This window comes from Doryrhamphus excisus, chromosome 5, assembly GCF_030265055.1.
Source record: "Doryrhamphus excisus isolate RoL2022-K1 chromosome 5, RoL_Dexc_1.0, whole genome shotgun sequence".
Lineage (NCBI taxonomy): Eukaryota > Metazoa > Chordata > Actinopteri > Syngnathiformes > Syngnathidae > Doryrhamphus > Doryrhamphus excisus.
The window spans coordinates 18,237,660-18,265,631 of NC_080470.1; the positions used below are offsets into that span (position 1 = coordinate 18,237,660).

The window sequence follows — 27,972 nt, forward strand, 5'->3', positions numbered from 1 at the left end:
GTTGGTTTTGATATCACAAGTAAATACAGGGCAATTACTGCTCATAGCGATACTTTTTTACATAGCCATTTTTGTGTGCTTTGACTTTGCCATGACTATAACCAAAATACACAGGATAAATATTTTAGACAAAGAACATTTTTATGTATAAGTATAATAATATAAAACAATATCAGCAAATAAAATATTCCTGTCTTAAAAAGTGTGATTTGATTACAGAAATAAAGCCAATAGTGCAAAAAAAAAAAAACACTACTGGCTCTCATTGCAATATTTTGCCTTTTTACCCCAAAAGTTCAGTGTCCATAAAAGTAGTTTAAAACATACTTACACATACAAAGACGTAAGAAACCTGAAAATATCGATGGAATCATGCTAGCATAAATCCTACTAATGCTACTATTAGTACTGCTTGTATGGATCGATCCACCCAGATTAAAGAAGCCAAATTGAAGTCAGACGTAAGTACAGTAATTTTTTCGTGTATAAATATTCGTTTATATTCTACGTAGTTATTTAGTGTTTAGTTGTTTAAATACATTTACATCGAAGTTGTTCTACATTCGTTAAATAATGAACATGCGCGCCATTTTATTGTCCGATACAAACATGGCGGCCATGAGCGTGGATGGTTGGATACGGAAAGACCAAAAGTCTTTTCCGTGGAGTCTGTTGGCATTTTGTAGCACTTCTACCACCTGTTTTACTGCTAATAATCCAACAGGACAGAATTGCACTTCTATCTGGCTAGTCTCCTTTTCTGCCTTGCTGTTGCTCCTCTCATGTATGCAGTAAGTACTTTTTACGTGTTCATCATGCTAGCATTTTCGAAGAATGTGTAAGATTAAGCACAAATTGTGTTGCTGTTGTTGTATTGTATTTTTGTAATTAGCGAGTGGTGATTAATAAGAGCGTGAAGGTGCTGATTAAAGAGTGTAATTAGTGCAAAGGTGTTTAATGAGGCTAATTGTTGTACATTTGCGAGTGTTTTTACACAGGCGACTCGTGAAAATTGGATACCCATTTCACCCGAGTGTCTCGTAAGAACTCGAGTCTGTAAAACCAACTGAGTCTCCCATCACTACGAAAGATGTGCAAGTCATTAACGAGTCGCGAGTCATGAAGGAGTCGTTCAAAGCTCGTATTTTTTGTTTTGTTTTTTAACGATACTCGTCTGTGTTGACTCGGTTACTCACTCACTCGCTAAGTACATTAAAAACGGAAACCAGGCAACATGTCAGGCATCAATTAAAAGCAGGACTGAACGGTACGCGCTTGCGCTCTGTGACGGGTGATTCAGTTGTGCATTTGCGAGTGTCTTTACACGGGCGACTCGTGAAAATTGGATACCCATTTCACCCGAGTGACTCGTAAGAACTCGAGTCGGTAAAACCAACTGAGTTTCCCATCACTACGATAGATGTGCAAGTCATTAACGACTCGTGAGTCATGAATGAGTCGTTCGAACTCATATTTTTTGTTTTGTTTTTTAACGATTGGGACTCACGATACTCGTCTGTGTTGACTCGGTTACTCACACACTCGCTTGGTACATTAAAAACGGAAACCAGGTAAAATGTCAGGCCTTAATTAAAATCGGGACGGAAGGGTAGGCGCTCTGTGACGGGTGATTCAGTTACATACACGGGCGACTCATGAAAATTGGATACCCATTTCACTCGAGTGACTCGTAAGAACTTGAGTCAGTAAAACCAACAGAGTTTCCCATCACTATAAAAGATGTGCAAGTCATTAACGACTCTTTTTTTTCACTGATTGGATCTCGGGTCACGCTTCACTTCCTTATCTTACCATCCCTGTTGCCGCTAGCGTGTCCTGCGTGCCTTGAGTGAACCCAGTACCCGAATCACAATTTATGCACGTGTCTGCGCAGTGAGTCAAGCATCTGAGTCACTTTATTGAGTGACTCATAAAACCTTGAATCAGTAAAATGAATCCAGTTTCCCACCACGAGTTGTCACTTCAGTGGGGGTGGAGCACATGACTTGCAATTGTCTACCCAAACTCTAGAGGGCAGTGTTTTTCATTAGCATGAGCAGCTATGTCGATTGTTGACTAGCTATTTAGTTCCCTGTCATTAGAACTAATTGACGTAGAAGAGACAATTTTTGATGAGTGTTACTTTTATATTCACCTTTCAAGGCTCACATGTCAGAGATGCAAACATCATGGAGGACGTCCAGCACAGACCGTGATAACTGTCTACTGTTTCCTTGGTAACATATGCGGCTTCACTGGAGCTGTTTTGTCCAAACAGCTACATATTCAAGTAAGATTTCCTCATTCATGAGATTTACAATGCATACTAATACTTTTACATATGAAGTATTACTTCTCTGCAGGTTTTAATGGGACTTGTGTCTTCTTCTGTGGATGCAGTCATTTTTTTCTCCTGCTGTCTTCCACTGTGTCTTTGCAGGGACTTGCATGCAGGTAAGCTCAAAAGAAGACAATGGTGTACATCACACGTAACTCATGTGTAGGTTTGTGCATTAGAGAGGAGGCGAAGGATGATCCGGAGGCGCAGGAGACTTCATCTTCTTGCAGTTTGTTTGCTGACTACGCTCACCGGCGCTTTCCTGAAGTCAGGCGTCCTAGACAACCCGGCAGACTCGCTGATCCGAGGGAGGAGGCTGCTGGATGTCAGCCTGCAAGTAAGACTGGAGTCCAAGGTTAGAATTTAAATGTACAATGCAAACACTCATGTATACAAAGTTAGCAAACAGGAAAGATAAATGTAATCAAACAGTTAGCATAGTGGTTATTACCTTCAAAGTCAGATGAGGCAAATACACTACTGCTGATGGTTGTTTGTATGTACTCCGGTTTCTTCCCACATTTCATAAACATGCTAGGTTAATTAGCCACTCCAAATTGTCCATAGGTATGAATGTGAGTGTGAATGGTTGTTTGTCTATATGTGCCCTGTGATTGGCTGGCCACCAGTCCAGGGGGTACCCCGCCTCTCGCCCGAAGACGGCTAGGATAGGCTCCAGCACCCCCGCGACCCTCGTGAGGATAAGCGGCAGAAAATGAATGAATGACCTAAATATAGCTTTAACATTGTTAGAGCCCCCTCGACATAAAATAACACCCCTACAGTCATCTTTACATGTGAGGTCATTCATACCTGCCAAAAACCCTCTTGTTACAGTGATCAAGTCTGGAAAAACAGAATTCACCACAAGTGTGTAATCCTTTATAAATACAGTGGTACCTTGGTTAACATCCGCCCCGGTTAGCACCTTTTTTGTTTAGCAATAAAAACTCATTCATGCATTCATTTTCTACCGCTTATCCTCACAAGGGTCACGGACGGTGCTGGAGCCTATCCCATTTGTCTTCGGGCGAGAGGTGGGGTACACCCTGGACTGGTGGCCAGCCAATCACAGGGCACATATAGACAAACAACCATTCACACTCACATTCATACCTATGGACAATTTGGAGTCGCTAATTAACCTAGCATGTTTTTGGAATGTGGGAGGAAACCGGAGTACCCGGAGAAAACCCACGCATGCACGGGGAGAACATGCAAACTCCACACAGAGATGGCAGAGGGTGGGATTGAACTCTGGTCTCCTAGCTGTGAGGTCTGCACGCTAACCACTTGACCGCCGTGCAGCCCCGCAAAAATAATCCAAAATAAAATCCGGTTTGGCGGCATGGTGGTCGAGTGGTTAGCGCGCAGACAGGAGACCAGGGTTCAATTCCACCACCACCCTCGTGAGGCTAAGCAGTTGAAAATGAATGAATAATATTAATATGAGGCTGCACGGGGGTGAGTGGTTATCACGCAGGCCTCACAGCTAGGAGACCCGAGTTCAATTCCACCAATTGCATGTTCTCCCCGTGCCTGCGTGGGTTTTTTTACTCCGGGTACTCCGGTTTCCTCCCACATTCCAAAAACATGCTAGGTTAATTAGCGACTCCAAATTGTCCATAGGTATGAATGTGAGTGTGAATGGTTGTTTGTCTATATGTGCCCTGTGATTGGCTGGCCACCAGTCCAGGGTGTACCCCGCCTCTCGCCCGAAGACAGCTGGGATAGGCTCCAGCACCCCTCGTGAGGATAAGTGGTAGAAAATGAATGAATGAATGTATTGCAGTATTTGATTTGACTAATAATAGGCTTTAGTCAACCACAAGACAGCAATCAATTAATTAATTAATTAATTATTTAAAACTTAATGACTGTATTATGAACTCAGGCCACGCAGCTAGGAGACCCGAGTTTGATTCCACCCTCGGCCATCTCTGGCCGGGTTTTCTCCGGGTACTCTGGTTTCCTCCCACATTCCAAAAACATGCTAGATTAATTAGCCACTCCAAATTGTCCATAGGTATGAATGTGAGTGTGAATGGTTGTTTGTCTATATGTGCCCTGTGATTGGCTGGCCACCAGTCCAGGGTGTACTCTTGCCCAAAGACAGCTGGGATAGGCTCCAGCACCCCCACGAACCTCATGAGGAAAAGCGGTAGAAAATGAATGAATGACAATCCGGTTTGTTTACGCCATCATCATTGGATCACGCGGCCAAGATGAAATATTTTATTGCAAATGTCTTTTGTTCAGCTGAATTTCTTCAAACCTTTTTATAACATAACTATAATAGCAACAAAACGTAATGTGTGATGCTGTGTGATAAAAGCAGCTTTTAGTGAATATTTTTCCTTTGTGACTATTCTACCAGGACACCACAGAAATCCTTGGCTACATCCTTGGGCTGCTGTCTTTTATCATCACCTCTACCTCCAGGTTCCCTGCACTTTGTGGACTCGTAAGTGATCGCCCACCTCCACACAAGTCATTGTCTCCAATAAGCTAATACAGTTTTTATATCATGCAGAATAAAGGAAAAATGCTGCCAGGAGCTGACGTTTTCTCTGCAGCGCTGTCCTCACTGGCTGCTGCCCTTTATGCCGCTGCTATTCTTCACTACCATACTGGGATCAGCTTCCTTCTCGGAGTCCTGCCATGGCTGCTGGCGGCCGTCTGTGGCGCCTCGCTGGATTTTCTTGTATCCTACAGTCGGAGCACATATGAAGACCATTCTTAAAAACACAATTTATTGCTGTTAATTGGCTCCAGACCCAATCGTGATGATGAATGAATATACGCAAAGTAGGATTCCTTCATATTAATAGATTATTTTTTGTAGTGGTAGTTTTGTAAGAAAATGTGTGTATGACATAAATATGGCTGCACGGCAGTCGAGTGGTTAGCGCGCAGACGTCACATCTAGGGGATCCGAGTTAAATTCCATCCCCGTGCCTGCGTGGGTTTTCTCCGGGTACTCCGGTTTCCTCCCACATTCCAAAAACATACTAGGTTAATTAGCCACTCCAAATTGTCCATAGGTATGAATGTGAGTGTGAATGGTTGTTTGTCTATATGTGCCCTGTGATTGGCTGGCCACCAGTCCAGGGTGTACCCCGCCTCTCGCCTGAAGACAGCTGGGATAGGCTCCAGCATCCCCGCGACCCTCATTATTAGCCTGTTTTTTCCCTATTGTATGAAATTTGTCAGATTATTTTTGTAAAAAAAAATACATAAAAAAAAAAAAAAAATTTAAATCAATAAAAAATATCAAATTATTTGGGGAGGCTTAAGAACATCATTAGGCCGAACGACGTCACTGGGTTTTGCACTAATAAGATACATAAAAATAGCAAAATGAAGTAAAATATGCAGAAGATGCATTCTAATGGGACTGCACGGTGGTCGAGTGGTTAGCGCGCAGACGTCACAGCTAGGAGACCCGAATTCAACCCCACCCTCGGCCATCTCTGTGTGGAGTTTGCATGTTCTCCCCGGTTTTAATCCGGGTACTCCGGTTTCCTTCCCCATTCCAAAAACACGCTAGGTTAATTAGCGACTCCAAATTGTCCATAGGTATGAATGTGAGTGTGAATGGTTGTTTGTCTATATGTGCCCTGTGATTGGCTGGCCACCAGTCCAGGGTGTACCCCGCCTCTTGCCCGAAGTCGGCTTGGATAGACTTCAGCATCCCCCTCCGCGACCCTCGTGAGGATAAGCGGCAGAAAATGAATGAATAAATGACCTAAATATAGCTTTAACATTGTTAGAGCCTCCTAGACATAAAATAGCACCCCTACAGTCACCTTTACACTTGTATTGCCTAGAAAATAAGCCATGTATAAGATACTTGATAATGTTTGGCAATGTGTTCCAGTGCTATGATGAGCTGGGTGGAGTGGGGGGGGGCGGACAGAAAATCATGTTGAGGATTTAGCGTTGAGTTTTAGCTACAGCCGCAGTAGTAAAGTAGCGATGACTGTGCCTGTTGTGAGGTCATTCATAGCTGCCAAAAAGCCTCTTGTTGCGGTGATCAAGTCTGGTGCTTGTGTATTTTACTGAACATTACAGTAACATTAGTGACACCTAGTGACTACTACATGTCATCACGATGTATTTGACAGAAAAAAATATGATTTCATTTGTTCAGTTTCTCACCTTTGACACGCGTGTCAGATTGTAGTCCAGCATTTACGCAACGTGGGAACCAGCGGGCATCCTGTCGGCTTTTCTCCTGAGATGGAGAGCCTCTTGGTGGACTCATCGAGGAACCATCCCGTCATGGGGACACGTCAACATGCAGCTCCCCCATCAGCACATGGAAAGGTAATACTCATGTAAGCGTTTAATATTTTGGCTGTCCAAAGACAGCTGGGTTAGGCTCCAGCACCCCCACGACCCTCATGAGGAAAAGTGGTAGAAAATGAATGAATGATTATATATCATTCATTACAGGGCAAAAAACTCCATTTAACCGAGATGGGTCGTTACATGGATGTTAGTAGAAAGGTAAGCAGCCTCACGTCCCAGCAAGGCTGATATTTCACTGGAATATCTGAAGTCGAGGACATCGTTTGGTTTTTGACAGTTGTGCCCCCAAGAGGTGATCGTGTCCGGAGAGGTGGCGCACGACCAAGCTCCGAGCAGGACAGTCCCAATGGTACGACTCCGTGGTTCTGATACATCATGTGACTCTTCACTTGTCAGTTTTGATCTAGAGGTGGGTAGGACTAATTCATTGTCGAGCTGATGATAGAGTTTCTTTTCAGCATTTTTTGTTTCATCTTAAAGGCAGCCATTAGGTGTACTACCCACAAGAGCCACTAGGTGGTGCTTGACTATTGAAAGTGTACATTGAATAGCCCTCAGCAGGCTGCATCATATACTGTACTCTATAAATCAGGGGTTCTTTACCAACTCAGAGACCACTTGAAATAATGATAAATAATATATTAACAATATTAATATAATAATGTCTTAATAATATTAATATTACCAACCAATAATATTATTGTAATAATAATATTTTTAGTATTATTAAATTATTATAGTATAAATATGATAATAGTATTTTTATATTATGTTAATATCTTTATCTTATTATTATGAACAGCGATATTATTATAATGATAATAATATAGTTTTATTATTATTGAATTATTATAATAATATTAATATGATAATATTTTATATTTTTTATGATTATGTCAATAATATTTTTATATTGTTATTAACAGCATTATTATTATAATGATAATAATATAGTTTTATTATTATTAAATTATTACTATAATAATATTAATATGATAATATTTTATATTTGTTATTATTATGTCAATAATATTTTTATATTACTATTATTAACAGCAATATTATTATAATAATATATTTTTATTATTATTATAATAATATTATGATAGTAATATAACATACTTTATTATTATTAAGATTCAGGATTGAAATGAAAGCAGGGGGATAAAGGAAGCCCAAACTTTTAATCTGTGGTGTAAAAACAAGACAGAATTAATTCTCATATTTTCATAACTGCATTCAAGACTGGCATGATGACCATAAAGCTATGTTCCAATCATAAACTGTATAAGGTTCCTAAAATATTGTGACAGGTCAATAACACTCAATACGTTATTACTTAGGCCTATAAATATTTTTAAATAAATATTTTACAATAAAAATTATCTTTAGAAAATGATATTTGCAAAAATGAATTATATTTTTCATGACCTCTCATGGCCCACCTGCAGTACCACCACGGCCCACAAGGGGGTAGCGGCCCACACTTTGGGAATCATTGGTATAAATGTTTTAAATAGCCTTTTTCTCAGCTTATACTTGGTAGTAAACGTAGCAGTAGTACTAGTCAATGCTGTACTGTATGCAAGTACTAGTATACGATCAGCAAGGCATGCTGCCACCCACTCTGAAGGGGCGAGGCACATGATCTTGTGTGGCATGGAGGGTAATATAAACATAAACACTAGACTTTGACACATGTCACCCAAGGTTAGATTGCTGCAAAAGCAACATTTGACCTTTTCACTGGACCGCTGGGGAAGTAAGTCATGTCCCCATGATAAGTCAGCATGTTCCATGTGGCTGTGCAGAATCCTGTGGGGGGGGGGGGGGGGTGATGTCCTCACGATCATGTGACTCCCTGTATTGTCGTCTTTGTTTCTAAACTGTGCAGCAAATATTTAGCTCCGCTAAAGGAAGCCCATCCATCCATCCATTTTCTGTATTGCCTGTCCTCACTAGAGTCACTGGTATGCTGGAGCCTATCCCAGCTGTCTTCGGGCAAGAGACCACCCTGGACTGTTCGCAAGCCAATCGCAGAGCACGTACAGTCATCCCTCGCAATATCGTGATTTGATTTGATTGACTTGTTATATTGCGTTTTGTCAGAAATTAATAAATGATCAATCAATCATCGTGGTAGACGATGGTCTATTACTAGTCTAAACATATTGAGTAATGAAAACATAGAGTGGCGGGAAAAAAAGCATCCTCCCATTCCGTGTGGAAGTGGTAAGCTTATTAAGTTTTGAAGAAATTAATTTGAGAATAACTGGTTAGCGAGTGGTTAGCGCACAGACCTCACAGCTAGGAGACCCGGGTTCCACCTCTCGCCCGAAGACAGCTGGGATAGGCTCCAGCACCCCCACAACCCTTGTGAGGATAAGCGGTCGAAAATGAATGAATGAATGGTTAGCTTGTGGCTGCACGGCGTTCGAGTGGTTAGCACGCAAACCTCACAGCTAGGAGAGACCCGAGTTCAATCCCACCCTCGGCCATCTCTGTGTGGAGTTTGCATGTTCTCCCCGTGCATGCGTGGGTTTTCTCCAGGTACTCCGGTTTCCTCCCACATTCCAAAAACATGCTAAAAACATGCATTAATTGGCCACTAGGCGGCAGTAACGGAAAGAAACATTGACTTTATATTAGATTACCTTAACACCGCATGGAGTCATGAAGTCATCCATGACATGTCCACATGATAGAATGGGGGAAAAACATCCTCCCATTCCGTGTGGAAGTGGTCAATTCATTAAGTTTTAACTGGTTAGCTTGTGGCTGCACGGCGTTCGAGTGGTTATCGCGCAGACCTCACAGCTAGGAGAGACCCGAGTTCAATCCCCCCTCGGCCATCTCTGTGTGGCGTTTGCATGTTCTCCTCGTGCATGCGTGGGTTTCCTCCCACATTCCAAAAACATGCTAGGCTAATTAGCGACTTCAAATTGTCCATAGGTATGAATGTGAGTGTGAATGGTTGTTTGTCTATGTGTGCCCTGTGATTGGCTGGCCACCAGTCCAGGGTGTACCCCGACTCTCGACTGAAGACAGCTGGGATAGGCTCCAGCACCCCTGTGTCCTTCGTGAGGATAAGAGGTAGAAAATGAATGAATGAATGAATGAATGTATTGATTTGACCAATAATAGGCTATAGCATGTTTTTGGAATGTGGGAGGAAACCGGAGTACCCGGAGAAAACCCGGCCAGAGATGGCCGAGGGTGGAATCGAACTCGGGTCTCCTAGCTGCGCGGCCTGCCACTCAGTTCATAATACAGTCATTAAGTTCAAAAAATTCATAAATTACAAACCATTCGCCTTTCACATTCACATTCAAAACTGGACCTCTGCTCCGGAATGACCTTGGTGCAACAGGGGAAGCATATTTAATTTGAAATGAGTGACTATGCACGTTCTTAATCATGATGGAAGAGAGAGGGGCACAAGGGCGGGAAATGCTTGAGATTTTCTTTGCTGCCCAATTGTTCTGCGGTGAAGGATCTTTGATTAAATACTGAGGTTGGGCAGGGCACGTCTGCATAGGAAAATCTGCTGCGTGAGTTCAAACTGTGACTGCACTATGCAACGCTAGCCATTCCACAGCATCTTTGCTTTGTGACGTTGCTGGAGAAATAACATTGAAAAGTGGATGAGGGTCAAATTATTTGTTGTTAGCTGATGATACCAAACTTTAGCTACCGACTTTAGCTGTATGGGTTTTCCTGGTAGAATATCATGTGTCTAAACCAGGGTTCTCAAACACGCGGCCCGCGGGCCAAATGTGGCCCGCAGGACACTAGTTTGAGGCCCCCGCATTGATATGAAAGTTTAATGTTAGTGCGGCCAGCGCAAGTTTGATATGGATGCTGTATGGTATCATGTACCCAGAAAAAATTATTACGTTTGATTAATGTTCATGTTAAAGGTTAAATAACTGTTAATAGTTATCCTCCCTATCCGTGTGGAAGTGGTAAGTTTTTGGCTATTTAAGTTTAAAGGAAATAACTTGAAGGCTACCGTTTAGGTCGCTAGCTCTCTAGTTTGCGAGTTAGCATGTGTCTCAAGACCCTGCAGTTGCGCAATATGTTGTAAATAAAGAGTATAAATGTGACTATAGTTGTGTTTTGTCATGTCTACAGGGCTCTAATAATGCTTTGTTCATTTTAATCTGAAAAAAATAATTTGTCTACCACCAACTATATGTGGTTTCTCAAGTTTTTATTATTTGCCGTTTTATTATTATTATTATATTTATTTATTACTGATTGATTTTCTTTATTGTTGTTTTGTTTATTTTTCATCTTATTTTGTGTAGAAAAATACAAATTAAGATATTTGAGAACAGTGGAATGTTTTATCAGAGCTTTTATTGTAGAAAATCGGAACCAAAGCACTGAAAAAGTTTGTATATTTTTCTGTTTTTAATAAATGCATTTTTTTTTCTTTTTGTTTTTTTGGGAAAACCTGATGTGGCCAAGTCTCACCCAGACCCTAGCTCCAGTGGCCCCCAAGTAAATTGAGTTTGAGACCCCTGTGTTAAAGGTTAAATAACTGTTAATAGTTATCCTCCCTATCGGTGAGGAAGTGGTAAGTTTTTGGCTATTTAAGTTTAAAGGAAATAACTTGAAGGCTACTGTTTAGGTAGCTAGCTCTCTAGTTTGCGAGTTAGCATGTGTCTCAAGACCCTGCAGTTGCGCAATATGTTGTAAATAAAAAGAGTATAAATGTGTTGTGGTTTCTTAAGTTTTTATTATTTGCCGTTTTATTATTATTATTATATTTATTTATTACTGATTGATTGATTTTCTTTATTCTTGATTTGTTTATTTATTTTTCATCTTATTTTGTGTAGAAAAATAAAAAGTAAGATATTTGAGAACAGTGGAATGTTTTATCAGAGCTATTATTGTAGAAAATTGGAACCAAAGCGAAATTTAAACAAATTTTTTGTTTTTAATAAATGCGTTTTTTTTGTTTTTTTTTGGAAAACCTGATGCGGCCCAGTCTCACCCAGACCCTAGCTCCAGTGGCCCCCAATTAAATTGAGTTTGAGACCCCTGTTCCAGTTACTTGTGAACTATGTGCGAAATAATAACATCTCTTTTTTTTAAGTGGGATTTCGAAGAGAGGAATCCACAGTGGAGTGGAGCACAAGCAAAACAAGATGGAGACGAGTTCCCCCTGCAAGAATGGCCCAGTAACCCCAAACCATTCAGCGTAGGCACTTACGCCTCATGTGCACTCCCACAGAACCGCGTGTCCTGTAATGATGCCACAAGACTCTCCAAGTGATAAACGGAATCACAGTGGAAATAATAAAAAAAATGTCATTAAAAATATCAAATCATTTGAGACGTTGGAAGGTTTAGAACATCCAGCATGTCCCTTACTGGAACAATATCGAGAGGTTATTAGGTCACATCCTGTCTCAAGGTTATCAGCACTGTCTACTGGGGAAAGGGTGACTGGTGGTGATAAGAACCAGACGAGACGTCCTCCACGGTCCTTCATCATCTTGCCTGCTGCACAACCATACGCCGCTGGTCTGCCAGCAGAACAATGCAATGATTAGATCAGCGTTAACGAAGCACATTTCACTACACCCTGTTTGATTCCCTTGAGGGGGCATGACCAAGATGTACGTCATGTGCGGTAAAGCGGTTTGCAGTTTTCAGCACTGATGGCTAAATTTGGCATCGAACAATGTACGTTGCCGGACTTAATGACAATATAACCCATTGTTTGTTGTACGGCAATTAAGTGGCAAATTCAGTATTTCACATAAAATAGAAGCTACCTTTTTATTTATTAACAACTCTCTGTCTGAGAAAATACTGTTATTTATATATATATATATATATATATGTGTGTGTGTGTGTGTGTGTGTGTAAACAGATAATACTAACTACATGTAAATACTATAGTACTGTGTTTTTTTTTTGTCTTTGTGCTCCCTTGATGCAGTCTGACGTCATCATAAACGCTGAGTTAGCATATCCGTCACTGGGCCTCCTCCAAAGACAACAGCGTCAGAACTAAAAAGATTGAATTTTGTTGACAGAAGGGGTGAAAAGCGCGGCTTAGGACATAAAGCAACAGTTTGGAATGCGCCTTTTCGTACGTCAACGATGGCGTCTTTCCTCTTTTGTCATCCTTTAATATCATCCAACCGTGTTATTTTTACTTTTATTTTGAAGGCTTGATTTACCGGCTGGAGGAAATGCATGAAACCGATGTTGCCCGAGTTTTGCCGAGCGAGTGGACCGGAAGCTGTGCTGCCTCGGCATAACCGGAGAGGATTTTTTTCGTTAAAGGAATTTTGTTGACAGAAGGGGTGAAAAGCGCGGCTTAGGACATAAGGCAACAGTTTGGAATGGGCCTTTTCGTACGTCAACGATGGCGTATTTCCTCTTTTGTCATCCTTTAATATGCCAACCGTGTTATTTTACTTTTATTCTGAAGGCCTGATTTAGAGGAAATGCATGAAACCGATGTTGCCCGAGTGTTGCCGAGCGAGTGGACCGGAAGCTGTGCTGCTTCGGCATAACAGGAGAGGATTTTTTTCGTTAAAGTAAAAATATTTTAAACGTAAAAAAGAGTAGTAGATTAAGCAGGAGGGCGCCGTGAAAGACGGGCAAAATATGGTAATTTCTCGGGTAAACGGGGAGTTTTGACAGGTATGAATTAACGGCACCCCACTGAGGGTGGCGGGCTGTGTCAACGCCTTTGTATTAAGTAACGTAGCACGCGCCATTCACTTCGTCAGGTTGTCCTGACATCCTGTGACGTCACTTCCTGCCGTTGGACAGCCGGTTCAGGCCAGTTCATGCGCTCTAGTGACTCGCGGAGCTGTCAACACACAACACTACCTGAAGTGTTGGGGAAAGGGTATCCGTCTATCGGAAGGTAGCCTCTTCTCTCCAACGACGCTTTCCTCCAGATAACAGCGACTCAACTCTCATTATGACTCGGAGGTGATCTTCAGCGTGTCCAGGTGGTTCTGGGTGGGTACCATGTTTATGAATGATGTCTGTGCCGCTGTCATGGGCGCACATGTTGGCAGTTGCTACTTAGCTTCACGAAGGCAAGGAGGCTAGCAAGCACCAGTTAGCGGTCCTCTCCTTCAGACGGGATTTTTGGGGACTTGGTACACAAAGTCGTTGTATGGTTATTGAAAATAACAACACAGCGGAATATATTTGGGTTTGGTGAATTTTGTTTTTTGAGGGTTAGCAGTGGAGCTTTGCGAACGCTAGCCAGTCAGCTAGCTAGCTAGCTAAGATACAGTAATGTTTTTAAAGCTAACCAATCTTAACTTCGTATTCTTTCGGCTATTCGGCTATTCTCAAAGTGAGCATTTTACATTAATGAAGCACATGCCAATTCACATTGTACTGTTTAGCAGCTACTGTATAACAATTAGTAATTAACCAGTAATTAAATTGCTAATAATGCACTAGTAGTGTAACTTCTGGTTCCTGTCCAGAAAGTAAATACGAATGCTTAATTAAAAACAGCATTGTCAATGATTCATGTGTCAGGAGTTGCTTGATATTGATTAATCTTAGCTAATGTTTGATATCTTTTTACTAATGTTTACTAAGGTGCTTACAAGGCTCCTATAACTTTACATGCTCTGGGGGGGAAAAAAACAAATCCAAACACTCCTTGGCTGCATGAGCTTCCGCCTAAATAAAAAGGACCCTTTTTATTTTGTGAGTACTCATCTGTGGCTTTTGCACAACATTTATAACTATTTGTTATTGCTTTAAGATTTCTTATGAAACCTAAAGGTCTGTGTATCAATTTCCCAATCCAAATGAGGGCCATAGCGCCAGTAAAACATTTTAGTAATCATCCATTCGACCTGTCATGATAACAGATTTTACTGCATGATAATTGTCCTACAAATTATTGCCGATAAATGATATTAATATCAATGAACACTTTCCCTTTAATGTAATGATAGTATACAAAATAATGCAAATATAGGAATATTTGATATTGCAATGGGAATGAAAATTTGGGGTGTCTGTGTGTGTTTTTTCTTTAACATTTGCAGCGTTTCCCTTGTCTGTTGGTTAGTTAACTATCGTGTTTGTATTGTATACAAGGATGTGAGAGAGTGCACGGTCAGCTTTTCCTTAGTGGATTATTTTGAGTCTTTCTGTATTATTTGTATGATTCAAAGTGGAGCTTGTGATAACTGGCGGGAGGACTGAATTATTTCTGCACACATTTGCTCGTGCCAATCCAGGCCAACATATTTCATCTGTGCGCTACGATTTAGCCCGGACCTGATTGTTTGCGGACCAACTTGGCTCACATTTCATGGCTTTATCATACTATACAGTACAAAAGAATTAGTGGCGTCTCAATTCAACATCCAATCCCGATGCAATATCGATATTAACCTGTTGCACCATTTACTTATGCATGCATGTGGGCTATAGGTTTATTCACAATGTAGTGGCGGCTTGGCATAATATAACAAGGTTCTCCAACACGGGCTACAGTTGCGACAATTACCCACGCCTAGCTAAAACACAACTCTAAACCCCCCCGACGTTATTTCCTGCATGCTCACCGAAACACATTTATGTCTTTAGGGTTTTATTTAGTTTACTCTGTTGGCTAGTAGAATGTAAAGGTGACTATAGGGGTGTTATTTAATGTCTAGAGGTTTCTAATAATGTACACGGTACTATGAAAATATTCAGTAAATAAGCAATGCTACTTTGCAGAAATTCATTCATCATGGTCGGCTCTATTTGATTGACACCATAAGATGGGTTGAGTTTGAGATTCGCTTCCCTGTGTAGGCCAGACCAGTTTTCCCATATCAAAGTCCTGCAAGGATGCCTTTATGGGCCATAGGAAATAACACAATAATGTACCTAGTCCTCTGAATCAAGTACAGGATGCATCAGATGAAGCAATGAAGCAGTACCGCCACTAATCCAAGATCATGTGGTCGGACTTAAAACCTTTGATCTGTAGGATTGCTGTACTTTCCCAGGCCTTCTCACAAAATGTATAATTGGTTTTCTCTGACCCGCGCTTGTGGGCCTTCCATTAAGCGATCACGGCAAAGATAACATTTTCCATGGATCGGTACAGCCAGTATTAGGGCCACATTCCAAAAACATGCTAGGTTAATTGGTGACTCCAAATTGTCCTTAGGTGTGAATGTGAGTGTGAATGGTTGTTTGTCTATATGTGCCCTGTGATTGGCTGGCGACCAGTCCAGGGTGTATCCCGCCTCACGCCCGAAGACAGCTGGGCGTGCATCAATATTTAAAAAAATATTAATCTTTCTTTTTAGCACGATATCAAAAACAAACATTGTTCATATCGACATACAGTGCATCCGGAAAGTATTCACAGCGCTTCACTTTTTCTACATTTTGTCATGTTACAGCCTCATTCCAAACTGTATTAATTTAATCTCTTACCTCAAAATTCTACACAAAATACTCCATTATTACAATGTGAAAAAAGGTTTTTTTGACATGTTTTGAATTTATTAAAAATAGAAAACAAAAAATTCACATTTACATAAGTATTCACAGCCTTTGCTTAATACTTTGTTGATCCACCTTTGGCAGCAATTACAGCCTCAAGTCTTTTTGAATATGATCCCACAAGTTTAGCACACCTATCTTTAGGCAGTTTTGCCCATTCTTCTTTGCAATAAGTCTCAAGCTCCATCAGGTTGGATGGGAGACGTCTGTGCACAGCCATTTTCAGATCTCTCCAGAGATGTTCGATCGGATTCAAGCCTGGACTCTGGCTGGGCCACTCCAGGACATTCACGGAGTGGTTCTGAAGCCAATCTTTTGAGGTCTTGGCTGTGTGCTTCGGGTCGTTGTCCTGCTGAAAAATGAACCTTCGCCCCAGCCTAAGGTCAAGAGCGCTCTGGAGCAGGTTTTCATCCAGGATATCTCTATATATTGCTGCATTCATTTTTCCTTCTATCCCGACTAGTCTGCCAGTTCCTGCTGCTGAAAAACATCCCCACAGCATGATGCTGCCACCACCATGCTTCACTGTAGGGATGGTATTGGCCTGGTGATGAGCAGTGCCTGGTTTCCTCCAAACATGGCGCCTGGCATTCACACCAAAGAGTTCAATCTTTGTCTCATCAGACCAGAGAATTTTGTTTCTCATGGTCTGAGAGTCATTCAGGTGCTTTTTGGCAAATTCCAGACGGGTTGCCATGTTCCTTTTACTAAGGAGTGGCTTTCGTCTGGCCACTCTACCATACAGGCCTGATTGGTGGATTGCTGCAGAGATGGTTGTCCTTCTGGAAGGCTTTCCTCTCTCCACAGAGGAACGCTGGAGCTCTGACAGAGTGACCATCGGGGCCTTGGTCACCTCCCTGACTAAGGCCCTTCTTCCCCGATCGCTCAGTTTAGAAGGCCGGCCAGCTCTAGGAAGAGTCCTGGTGGTTCCAAACGTCTTCCATTTACGAATAATGGAGGCCACTGTGCTCATTGGGACCTTCAAAGCAGCAGAAATTTTTCTGTATCCTTCCCCAGATTTGTGCCTCAAGACAATCCTGTCTCGCAGGTCTACAGACAGTTCTTTTGACTTCATGCTTGGTGTTTGTGCCCTGACATGCACAGTCAACTGTGGGACCATATATAGGCAGGTGTGTGCCTTTCCAAATCATGTCCAATCAACTGAATTTACTGTAGGTGGACTCCAATTAAGCTGTAGAAAGATCTCAAGGATGATCAGTGGAAAAAAGATGCACCAGAGCTCAATTTTGAGCTTCATGGCAAAGGCTGTGAATATATATAATATAAATGTGATTTCTTCGTTTTCTATTTTTAATAAATTCAAAAAAAGTCCAAAAAAAAAACTTTTTCACATTGTCATAATGGAGTATTTTGTGTAGAATTTTGAGGTAAGAGATTAAATTAATACAATTTGGAATGAGGCTGTAACATGACAAAATGTGAAAAAAGTGAAGCGCTGTGAATACTTTCCGGATGCACTGTAGACTGGATTTGATGCGGAGGTCTCATGTTTCAAGTACAAGCTAGTACAAGCGGCGTATTTAGTGTTTAATTGTGTTTTATTCTACTTCCTTATTGTTTTTGTGCCATAGCGACCCCTTAAGCAAGTGTGCAGCTATGGATGTTCAACTTATTACGATTGTAGCTTGCCGCTTGCGCCATTGTTGACACTCGCTGTTAGCTTTGAGCATCTTTTCGCTACTCCGAATGATCGGGTATCCCCGCGGAGATATGGAGGTGGAGAGGCTGCATGGCAGGAGTGAACAGCGAAAAGGACAATATAAAGGTTGTTGTATAAAGATGGCATCAATTATGTTTACCGTCTGTCGTCATGGGGAACGTGAGAAGGAAGAGCTAACTGTGCTAACCCGGTAACATTATGTTTACCTTTTCTGTATTTATTTAAAAAAAGGGAATATTCTAGTTTCTTTCAGTGGCAATTTTTCTATAAGATTGTTTACCTTTTAATAAAACTTGAAACACATATTTGGCTTTGACTTTTGTCAAATTCGGCTATAGAAAAAATATGGAAATATATATCGTATATGGATATTCTACCTAAATATATTGGGATATGTCTTTTGGTCCATATCATTTTTAAAAGTCCTCGACAAGACCTCTTTAAGTAAAGGATGCAATCACAATGAATCGCAATTAACGAAAAAAGATGTGATCGTGTCATAATGTGAGAAATAAACAAAACCATGAATAAAGTAAATTTTAAAAAATTAGTTGGCAGAAAGTTACATTTCCGGAATAAAGTCGAATTAATAAGAGAAAAAAATATAATTATGTTATTATTGTTAGAACAAGAAAAAAGTTGTAATTTTAAGAGAGTAAACTTTTATAATAGTAGGAGAAAAAAACGTGCGAAAAAAATCCAATTTTAATAGCATAGATAAAAAATATGCAGATTTTTGAAGTCATAATATTCTGAGAAAAAAACAAACCATGAATAAAGTAATTTAAAAAAAATAGTTGGCAGAAAGTTCCATTTCCAGAATAAAGACGAAATAATAAGATAAAAATATATAATTTTATTATTGTTAGAACAAGAAAAAAGTTGTAATTTTAAGAGTAAACGTATAATAGTAGGAGAAAAAACGTGCAAAAAAAATCCATTTTTAATAGCATAGATAAAAAATATGGATTTTTTAAGTCATAATATTCTAAGAAATAAACAAAACCATGAATAAAGTAATTTTAAAAAAATTAGTTGGCAGAAAGTTCAATTTCCTGAATAAAGTCGAAATAATAAGAAAAAATATAATTATGTTATTATTGTAAGAACAAGAAAAAATTGGTAATTTTAAGAGAGTAAACTTATAATAGTAGGAGAAAAAACTTGCGAAAAAAATCTAATTTTAATAGCATAGATAAAAAATATACAGATTTTAAGTCATAATATTCTGAGAAATAAACAAAACCATGAATAAAGTAATTTAAAAAAATAGTTGGCAGAAAGTTATATTTCCGGAATAAAGTCGAAATAATAAGAGAAAAAATATAATTATGTTGTTATTGTTAGAACAAGAATGAAGTTGTAATTTTATTAGAGTAAACTTATAATAGTAGGAGAAAAAATGTGTGGAAAAAAGATCAAATTTTAATATACAGATTTCTGAGAAATAAACAAAACCATGAATAAAGTAATTTTTAAAAAATTAGTTGGCAGAAAGTTCCATTTCCAGAATAAATTCTAAATAAGATAAAAATATATAATTGTTATCATAGATACAAAATATATGGATTTTTTAAGTCATAATATTCTGAGGAAAAAAATGAATGAATAAAGTAATAAAAAAAAATAGTTGGCAGAAAGTTCAATTTCCAGAACAAAGTCGAAATAATACGAGAAAAAAATCTAATTATGTTATTATTGTTAGAACAAGAAAAAAGTTGTAATTTTAAGAGAGTAAACTTGTTGTTTAAGAGGCGATTGAAGACTCCAGAGGTGAGAGGGAAGGTGCTGGTGGATCATTGGTAAGGCCCGTCCGTCTTCAGTGTGATAAAGAGCACGATTGGCCCATGAGGGGGGGTGGCACAGCTTGGCTATTATGGCCCAAGAATAGGAGGGGAAGTGATAAAGAAAGCACATTGAGTTGCACGGCTTGATGATAACAAAACACATTTTCCTCCAAATGCTTCCATGAATTATGGACCTGGTCATTAGGTCATGGTTCATTGTTCACCCTTTCCTATTTCTATCTCTGCTTAAGAACAACACAGAAATGTAGAGGCCAGTACGGGTACACAAGAGTACCTCACGGGGCCTTATCCTACAACTTCACATACCTTTTTGTATGTTTAAAATGCAGTACTCTTGCCTCAACTATTGACCAGTCACAACAGCAGGTAAAAGAATGGCTATTACGACGCTAGGATCCAATATTATTTTTAAAAGGCCCTGAAATAACCTCGACATGACCTCTTTAAGTAATGGATGCAATCACAATGAATCACAATTCATGGAAAAATATGTGATTGTGTCATAATCTGAGGGGGAAAAAACATTTTGGAAAATTAGTTAGCAGAAAGTTACATTTTCAGAATAAATCGAAATAATAAGAGAAAAAATATATAATTATGTTGTTATTGTGAGAACAAGAAAAAAGTCGTAATTTTATAAAACTTACAATAGGAGAAAAAAATCTAATTTTAATATCATAGATTATAAAAAAAATACAGATTTTTTTTACAGTCACAATATTATGAGAAAAAAACAAAATAAAATGTCATTTTCGCAAAGTTAGGGTAGGGAAAAACTTTTCAACATTATGGGAATGAAGTTATGATAAAGTCATAATATTATGAGACTGTGTGAAAATTATTTAAGAAATTGGAAATTTTGGAAAATAAAAAAACCCAGCAAAAATGGTTTAAATATTACAGATTTTCTTTACAGTCATAATTTTATGATAAACAAAATAAAATGTCATTTTTGCAAAGTTAGGGTGGGGAAAAACTTGCAACTTAAAAAAATTATGAGAAATAAACAAAATAAAATGTCATTTTTGCAAAGTTAGGGTGGGGAAAAACTTTTCAACATTATGGGAATAAAGTTATGATAAAGTCACAATATTATAGAGAAAGAAACAAAATAAAATGTCATTTTTGCAAACTTAGGGTGGGGAAAAACTTTTCAACATTATCGGAATAAAGTTATGATAAAGTCATAATATTATAAGACTGTGTGAAAATGATTTAAGAAATTGGAAATTTTGGAAAATAAAAAAACAGCAAAAATTGTTTAAAAAAATACTGATTTTTTTACAGTCATAATATTATGAAAAATAAACAAAATAAAATGTCATTTTTGCAAAGTTAGGGTGGGGGAGAAACTTTTCAACATTATGGGAATAAAGTTATGATAAAGTCATAATATTATAAGACTGTGTGAAAATGATTTACAAAATTTGAAATTTTGGAAAATAAAAAAAATCTGCAAAAATTGTTTAAAAAAATACAGATTTTTTTTACAGCCAAATATTAGAAATAAACAAAATAAAATGTTGAATATTTTCTTTGAGTGTGTTGTGATGTCAACTTTTCCCTTTTGTGACCTGACAAAGATGATGAAAGAAATAATACTAACTAGCGGAACTTCCTATGTACAATATAACACCTTGTTTGGCACCACCTGCATTTTTCTACCTCCAAAGCGTGTACTTTGAACTCTGACAAAACGTGTACATGTCGCGATGGTAACCAGCTTAGTCTGTGCACAGTGTAACTAAACTTTAATCACGGAAGACTGTATATGCAAATGAGTTGACCCCTGCTTTGATGGTGTCACCTTCACAGTATCTGTGGGTTATTTGCATGATTCAGACAATAACGAAAGTGACATTGATTATGAATATGATGCAAGGTTCAGGATTTCTATGCATCTGCTTTCTCTAATATACTTTGGTGAACTGTTTTCTTACATCATGCTTCTGCGAAAGGTGAAGTGTGTTACTGTAGTGCGTTTGAAAAAACACCATGTCGAGTCCCACACAGAATAAACTATTGTTTTTTTTCTATAACATGATCATCTTTTTGTTATTTGCGGATAGGAGTCATATGATTTTCAGATGACTGTGTTTATCTTCTGTAGCTGAACTCTGTCATGTTCTGTTTTGTAACTCAAAACCCAAAAGCAACCGCAGGTCCTTTCCCTTCCCAAAATAGAATGGACTAAATGTAACAATTAGCATACTAATCCAAAGAACAACGATGTTGCGTTTCCTCATGCTAACTTCAAAAGGCCGCTGGCCTGGTCCGCTGTGGTGACAAAGTCTTCCTGATTTGTCACTTCAATGTTTCAGATCATCAAACAAATTGAAATATTACAACGTTATAAAGGCACTTCTAAAGCTTTGGGACTCCACCAAACCACAGTGAGAGCTATTATCCACAAATGGCCAAAACATGGAACAGTGGTGAACCACAACAACAACAGCAACCAAAGAACTGCGGGCCCCACTTTCCTCATTTAAGGTCAATGTTCATGAATCCACCATAAGAAAAACAGCCTGCATGGCCAAGACCAAAACCACAGATCAACAAAAAGAACTTAAGGCTGGAAATCATCTTGATGACCTTTGGAAAAATACTGTGGTTGAACCTTTTGGAAGGTGTGTGTCCCATTACATCTGCCGTACAAGTAACATAGCATTTCATAGCAACAGTAAAATATGGTGGTGGTAGTGTGACGGTCCGGGATGTTTTGCTGCTTCAGAACCTGGAAGACTAAATAGAAGCATGAATTCTGCTGAAGCAGAATGTCCGGCCATGTGTTGGTGACCTCAAGCTGAAAACCAAACAGAAAAATATGGTGGTGGTAGTGTGATGGTCCAGGGCTGTTTTGCTGCTTCAGAACCCGGAAGACTAAGTAAGCATGAATTCTGCGGAAGCAGAATGTCCGGCCATGTGTTGGTGACCTCAAGCTGAAACCCAAACAGTAAAATATGGTGGTTGTAGTGTGGCGGTCCGGGACTGTTTTGCTGCTTCAGAACCCGGAAGATTAACTGGAAGCATGAATTCTACTGAAGCAGAATGTCCGGCCATGTATTGGTGACCTCAAGCTGAAACCCAAACAGTAAAATATGGTGGTGGTAGTGTGATCCTCCGGGGATGTTTTGCTGCTTCAGAACCTGGAAGACTAAATGAAAGCATGAATTCTGCTGAAGCAGAATGTCCGGCCATGTGTCGGTGACCTCAAGCTGAAACCCAAACAGAAAAATATGGTGGTGGTAGTGTGATGGTCTGAGGCTGTTTTGCTGCTTCAGAACCCAGAAGACTAAATGGAAGCATGAATTCTGTTGAAGCAGAATGTCCGGCCATGTGTTGGTGACCTCAAGCTGAAACCCAAACAGAAAAATATGGTGGTGGTAGTGGGATGGTCCAGGGCTGTTTTGCTGCTTCAGAACCTGGAAGACTAAATAGAAGCATGAATTCTGCTGAAGCAGAATGTCCGGCCATGTGTTGGTGACCTCAAGCTGAAACCCAAACAGAAAAATATGGTGGTGGTAGTGTGATGGTCCAGGGCTGTTTTGCTGCTTCAGAACCCGGAAGACTAAATAGAAGCATGAATTCTGCTTAAGCAGAAGTCCGGCCATGTGTTGGTGATTTCAAGGTGAAACACAAACAGTAAAATATGGCGGTGGTAGTGTGACGGTCCGGGGCTGTTTTGCTGCTTCAAAACCTGGAAAATTAAATGGAAGCATGGATTCTACTGAAGCAAAATGTCCAACCATGTGTCGGTGACCTCAAGCTGAAACCCAAACAGTAAAATTTGGTGGTGGTAGTGTGACGGTCCGGGGCTGTTTTGCTGCTTCAGAACCCGGAAAACTGAATGGAAGCATGAATTCTGCTGAAGCAGAATGTCCGGCCACGTGTCGGTGACCTCAAGCTGAAACCCAAACAGTAAAATATGGTGGTGGTAGTGTGATGGTCCAGGGCTGTTTTGCTGCTTCAGAACCCAGAAAACTAAATGGAAGCATGAATTCTGCTGGAGCAGAATGTCCGGCCACGTGTCGGTGACCTCAAGCTGAAACCCAAACAGTAAAATATGGTGGTGGTAGTGTGACGGTCCGGGGCTGTTTTGCGACGATGATCCAAAACACACCAGCAAGTCCACCTCTGAATGGCTGACTTTGGAGTGGCCTAGTCCAAGTCCTGACCTGGAAATTTGGTTGTCTGTAGTGTCCGTCACATTTGCCTTGTGATTGCAAGGTCACAAGAGAGTGTGGTACATCCCATATCCTTTTGATCCTAGCAAACCACCCAGGGCTTGTGGTTGAAATAAGTGTAAACAATACCCACAACAAATAGTGATGGTCTATGTACAACAACCGCAGGCTTGCTTCAGTAATCAAATAGAAAGCATCCGCATTCTTAGATAATTCAAATATTTGTTCAGCTGCCATCCACTCGTGCAAGTGCCTTCTTGTTTCAGCTTGCGCTTTGTAAACGGCACACGGCACGGAAGATACAATGTTTAAACCACCGGCCATATTGCTAAGTAGGCCCTTGCTGCTTTAGTTAGAAACGTAACGGTTGCAAGTTCATTGTCAGTCATGAAACAGATGCTACTAGTTTTTGTCTTTAGCATTAGCATTTAAAAAAAAATACTTTTTTCTGCACTTGTTTTTGATATTTATTATTATTTATTGTATTTTATCCTTTAAATTATGACTACACATGCTGCTGTTACCAAACAAAATTCTGTTGTACCTCCTTGCAACGACGATAAAGCTTTTTCTTCTTAATGTCACGCTTTTGCTTGCGCGGTTCAAGTATAAGCAGAACCTCTGCAAAGTTACTAATCCCCGCCTCCACAACGACAAATAAACTACATTTCCTACAGGTGTCGTTATCATTAAGAGGATGAGGCGTAGCTAAGCTAGGAGAGCGAAGCCATGTTAGCAACTGAGCTAGATGGAATGTAATGGTAATGGTTTTATTTCATTTGAACATGCATCAGATTACAATTGAGTGCATCCCATAATCAGTTCCCAGTTCCACATGTCCAAAAGGAGTAGGAAGAAGCAAAGCTTATTCAATCCTACCCCTCCATCTGGTACTTTTATAATCAGTAACTGTTACATTTGTTCACTTCCTGCTTTCCTAATATAATTATTTTTTTGGTAATTTTTAATTTAAATTTCATTTTTTTAAATAAAAAAATAAAAATAAAGAAATAAAAAGTCCAAAATAAAAAATTACGTTTTTTAAAAAAGTTTTTTTATTTCTTTTTTTTTTTTTTTTTACTTTATTTTATTATTTTTTTTACATTTTGTGCATTGTTTGATTTCCTTACTCAATCCATTCCATAGTTTGATTCCACATACTGAAATGCTATGGCTAGCATAACGTAGTCCTAGCATAGAAGTGTTTCAAATGTACTTCTTCCCTGAGATCATATTTCTCCTCTCTTGTAGAGAAGTACTGGATTACATTTAAAGCTAATTGGTTGTTTTTAGCCTTATGCATTATTTTAGCTGTTTGAAGATGAACTATATCAGCAAGTTGAAGTATTTGTGATTTTAGAAATAAGGAGTTAGTATGTTCTCTGTAGGCGGCATTATGAATTATCCTTACTGACCTTTTTTGTAGTACATTTAGCCAGTGAAGATTGCTTTTATAGTTATTAGCCCATATTTCCACACAATAAGTAAGATATGGTAGAACCAGAGAGCAATAAAGAGTGTGGAGTGATTGAGAACAAATTTTGCTTTGATCAATACTGAAATATTTCTGGCCAGAAGGAATTTCTGGAAGGAATGTGAACACAACCAAATGTACCCTTAAACAAACGACAATTCCAGAAATCGGGAGAAATGTGATGCCAACGTTGAATCAAATACGGGACGTCAGATTTGACGGACGTTTGACATAGAAAAGTTACACGAGTAACTTAGTCTCCATTTGCATCATTTTTGGACCGGTTAAAAGAAACAGTGTTTGTTCTGGTAGTACAGTCGGTTAGGTCAAGCGTGAACTCCCGCCCTTTCCACACTGTCAGGTTTGTAATTGGTCACATCCAGACGGGAACAAATCACTGGGTGAACACTAAAACACCTACCTATGGCGCCGTAAACAGACATGATACCAAAACTATAGAACTGTACTCTCTTCTAGTCGCTGGTGATGTCATCGTTTTCAGGAAGTAGTGCTTTGCTTGTCTACCTGGTAGCGTTGTGAGAATTTCCCACTCTGGAAGCCGTTTCCCAAAAATACCGCTTCAGAGCACCCACAAGGTGTTGCCGTGTGGTTGAAAGACTAAAACGACAAAATACATAACCGTTTTTATCTGTAAACATCCACCAAACCTAAGACCAGACCACGACCACCTGAGAGATGGGCCTCGTTCCGCCCACACCACTGATATGTCCACAATTGTGAGTGTATTCCGGGAATTAGAATACAAAACCCCAACACAGAGTTGAAGAAAATTAAATCTAAGCCCATTAGCATAAATAAAAATGACACAAAAGTTGTACTAGTCTCGATCACCAGGAAGACTTGTTGTTTTGGAGGCGTGGCTGACATCGGATAATGCACACGTCACATACACCTACCATTTGTGGTGTGACTTATGTATATTTCCTGTGTAGAGCATTATTTGGTCATTATTTGATCTTTTTAAAATTTTCATAATCCTGACCAGAACACCTGATGACGAAATTTAAAGATTGCCAGATTAGGCAGATTAGATGAAGGTTAAAAACTATAAATCTACATTTTAGTGGAGATTAACAGTATTTTCTTCATGTTTGGCTTCTTGTGACTTTTGTGTCCAGGTTCCAGGTTGGTGTGGTAAGAGCAAGCTAACTGCAGGAGACCACCTGTGGCAGTTTGTCCCGGGCTCTCAAGGTAAAAGCATAGCAACTTTTCAAAATTATGACACACACATAAAGTGTCTTAAAGGGTTGACCGTCTTTAAAAACGTATGGATCCCCCCACTGTGACCTGCCATCACGACGCTACATTGCTGATGCACAACATCCATTCATTCATTTTCTACTGCTTATCCTCACGAGGGTCGCGGGGGATGCTGGAGCCTATCCCAGCTGTCTTCAGGGCGAGAGGCGGGGTACACCCTGGACTGGTGGCCAGCCAATCACAGGGCACATATAGACAAACAACCATTCACACTCACATTCATACCTATGGACAATTTGGAGTCGCTAATTAACCTAGCATGTTTTTGGAATGTGGGAGGAAACCAGAGTACCCGGAGAAAACCCACGCATGCATGGGGAGAACATGCAAACTCAACACAGAGATGGCCGAGGGTGGAATTTAACCCTGGTCTCCTAGCTGTGAGGTCTGCATGCTAACCACTTGACTGCCGAACATAAAGATATCAGATTAATAAACATCAAATCCAACTTATCACAGTCAAATTCACTTAACACAGTCTAGTCCGGAACTGATTAACCGTGATAAATGAGGGATCACTGTATTTTTTACAATTGGACAATTTGGAGTGGCCAATTAACCTAGCATGTTTTTGGAATGTGGGAGGAAACCGGAGTACCCGGTGAAAACCCACGCATGCAAACTCCACACAGAGATGGCCGAGGGTGGACTTGAACTCGGGTCTCCTAGCTGTGATTCACAACAACACATTGTAGATGTAATGAAATAGGCTTCATAAAAAATGTAAAATGTTTACTATTGGTACTTGCTATACATTTTTGTATTTGCTGAACATTTGTAATAATAATAATAATAATACATTTTATTTGTTGGCGCCTTTCAAAACACCACAAACAATTGTGGGTGAGTTTAAGAGCTAATATGCTCATAATAAAGAAAATAGAAATACAAAAATAATGACCCATAGTTCCGAAATTGATATCCCTTTACATAACATTTGATGTCATTATCAAATAATTTACCACAAAGAGATTTCCCCTACTTATTCTAGATAAAATCTTATTTCTAACTGCGTTTAATTCTGAGTTAATAACAGGTCCCCTTTAATGTTTTTGATAGTTTAACGCATCACATCAAAGTGGAGATGACACAGAAGAGCGAAGAGGAGGCGTGTCCTTGTGCGGGGGCCTGCTGGCGGGCTGTTGGAAAATACTAGGAAGGGTTTGGTCCCAAGCAAAAATAATCCCATGGATGCCAGAGAGCCCACCCTCGCTGGATAAGATCAGATGCGGGGCGGGGGGGCGGTAACCGCGTGCGTGTGCCGCTTTCCATACATCACGTCAGTGTTTGTGGCACCTTTTTTTATTTTTCCTACTTCTCAAAGTAACTCTCTACTAATTGAGTAAAATGGCTGAAGGGTTAGACTTCAG

At 39.7% G+C, this 27,972-nt stretch overlaps 2 protein-coding genes across 11 annotated transcripts in view; both read left to right on the forward strand.

The window, feature by feature from the left end:
* Positions 1-61: 61 nt before the first annotated feature.
* tmem44 (transmembrane protein 44) lies at positions 62-12,450 on the forward strand. 6 transcript variants are annotated; one of them, XM_058073701.1, is made up of 10 exons: positions 62-791; positions 2,164-2,290; positions 2,401-2,454; positions 2,505-2,693; positions 4,716-4,802; positions 4,872-5,042; positions 6,518-6,667; positions 6,797-6,850; positions 6,930-7,061; positions 11,760-12,450. In XM_058073701.1, exons 1-10 carry the CDS (start codon positions 574-576, stop codon positions 11,937-11,939), a joined length of 1,362 nt encoding a protein of 453 aa, XP_057929684.1. In that variant the 5' UTR covers positions 62-573; the 3' UTR covers positions 11,940-12,450. The 6 variants fall into 6 exon arrangements, with proteins under 6 accessions (XP_057929684.1, XP_057929683.1, XP_057929682.1 ...); XM_058073700.1 differs by having other exon boundaries at positions 2,364-2,454; positions 2,518-2,675; positions 11,760-12,448; XM_058073699.1 differs by having other exon boundaries at positions 2,364-2,454; positions 2,518-2,693; positions 11,760-12,446.
* Positions 12,451-13,303: 853 nt separating this feature from the next.
* The window catches only part of atp13a3 (ATPase 13A3), a 44,973-nt gene continuing 30,304 nt past the window's right edge, over positions 13,304-27,972 (forward strand). For 2 of the 5 annotated variants that reach the window (XR_009129819.1, XM_058072689.1), the window contains exons 1-2: positions 13,304-13,651; positions 26,461-26,533. The gene's annotated coding sequence lies outside the window, so the exon portion shown is untranslated. The remainder of the gene's footprint in view (positions 13,652-26,460; positions 26,534-27,972) is intronic. The other 3 variants (XM_058072691.1, XM_058072690.1, XM_058072692.1) reach the window with 3 other exon arrangements.

Bases quoted from the DNA above. Each gene is read 5' to 3' on its own strand.
- tmem44 (XM_058073699.1), top strand. From the start codon at position 574: ATGAACATGCGCGCCATTTTATTGTCCGATACAAACATGGCGGCCATG. The intron at 2,455-2,517 runs GTAAGCTCAAAA...TTTGTGCATTAG, and splicing joins TTGCAGGGACTTGCATGCAG to AGAGGAGGCGAAGGATGATC. The intron at 2,694-4,715 runs GTTAGAATTTAA...CTATTCTACCAG, and splicing joins AAGTAAGACTGGAGTCCAAG to GACACCACAGAAATCCTTGG.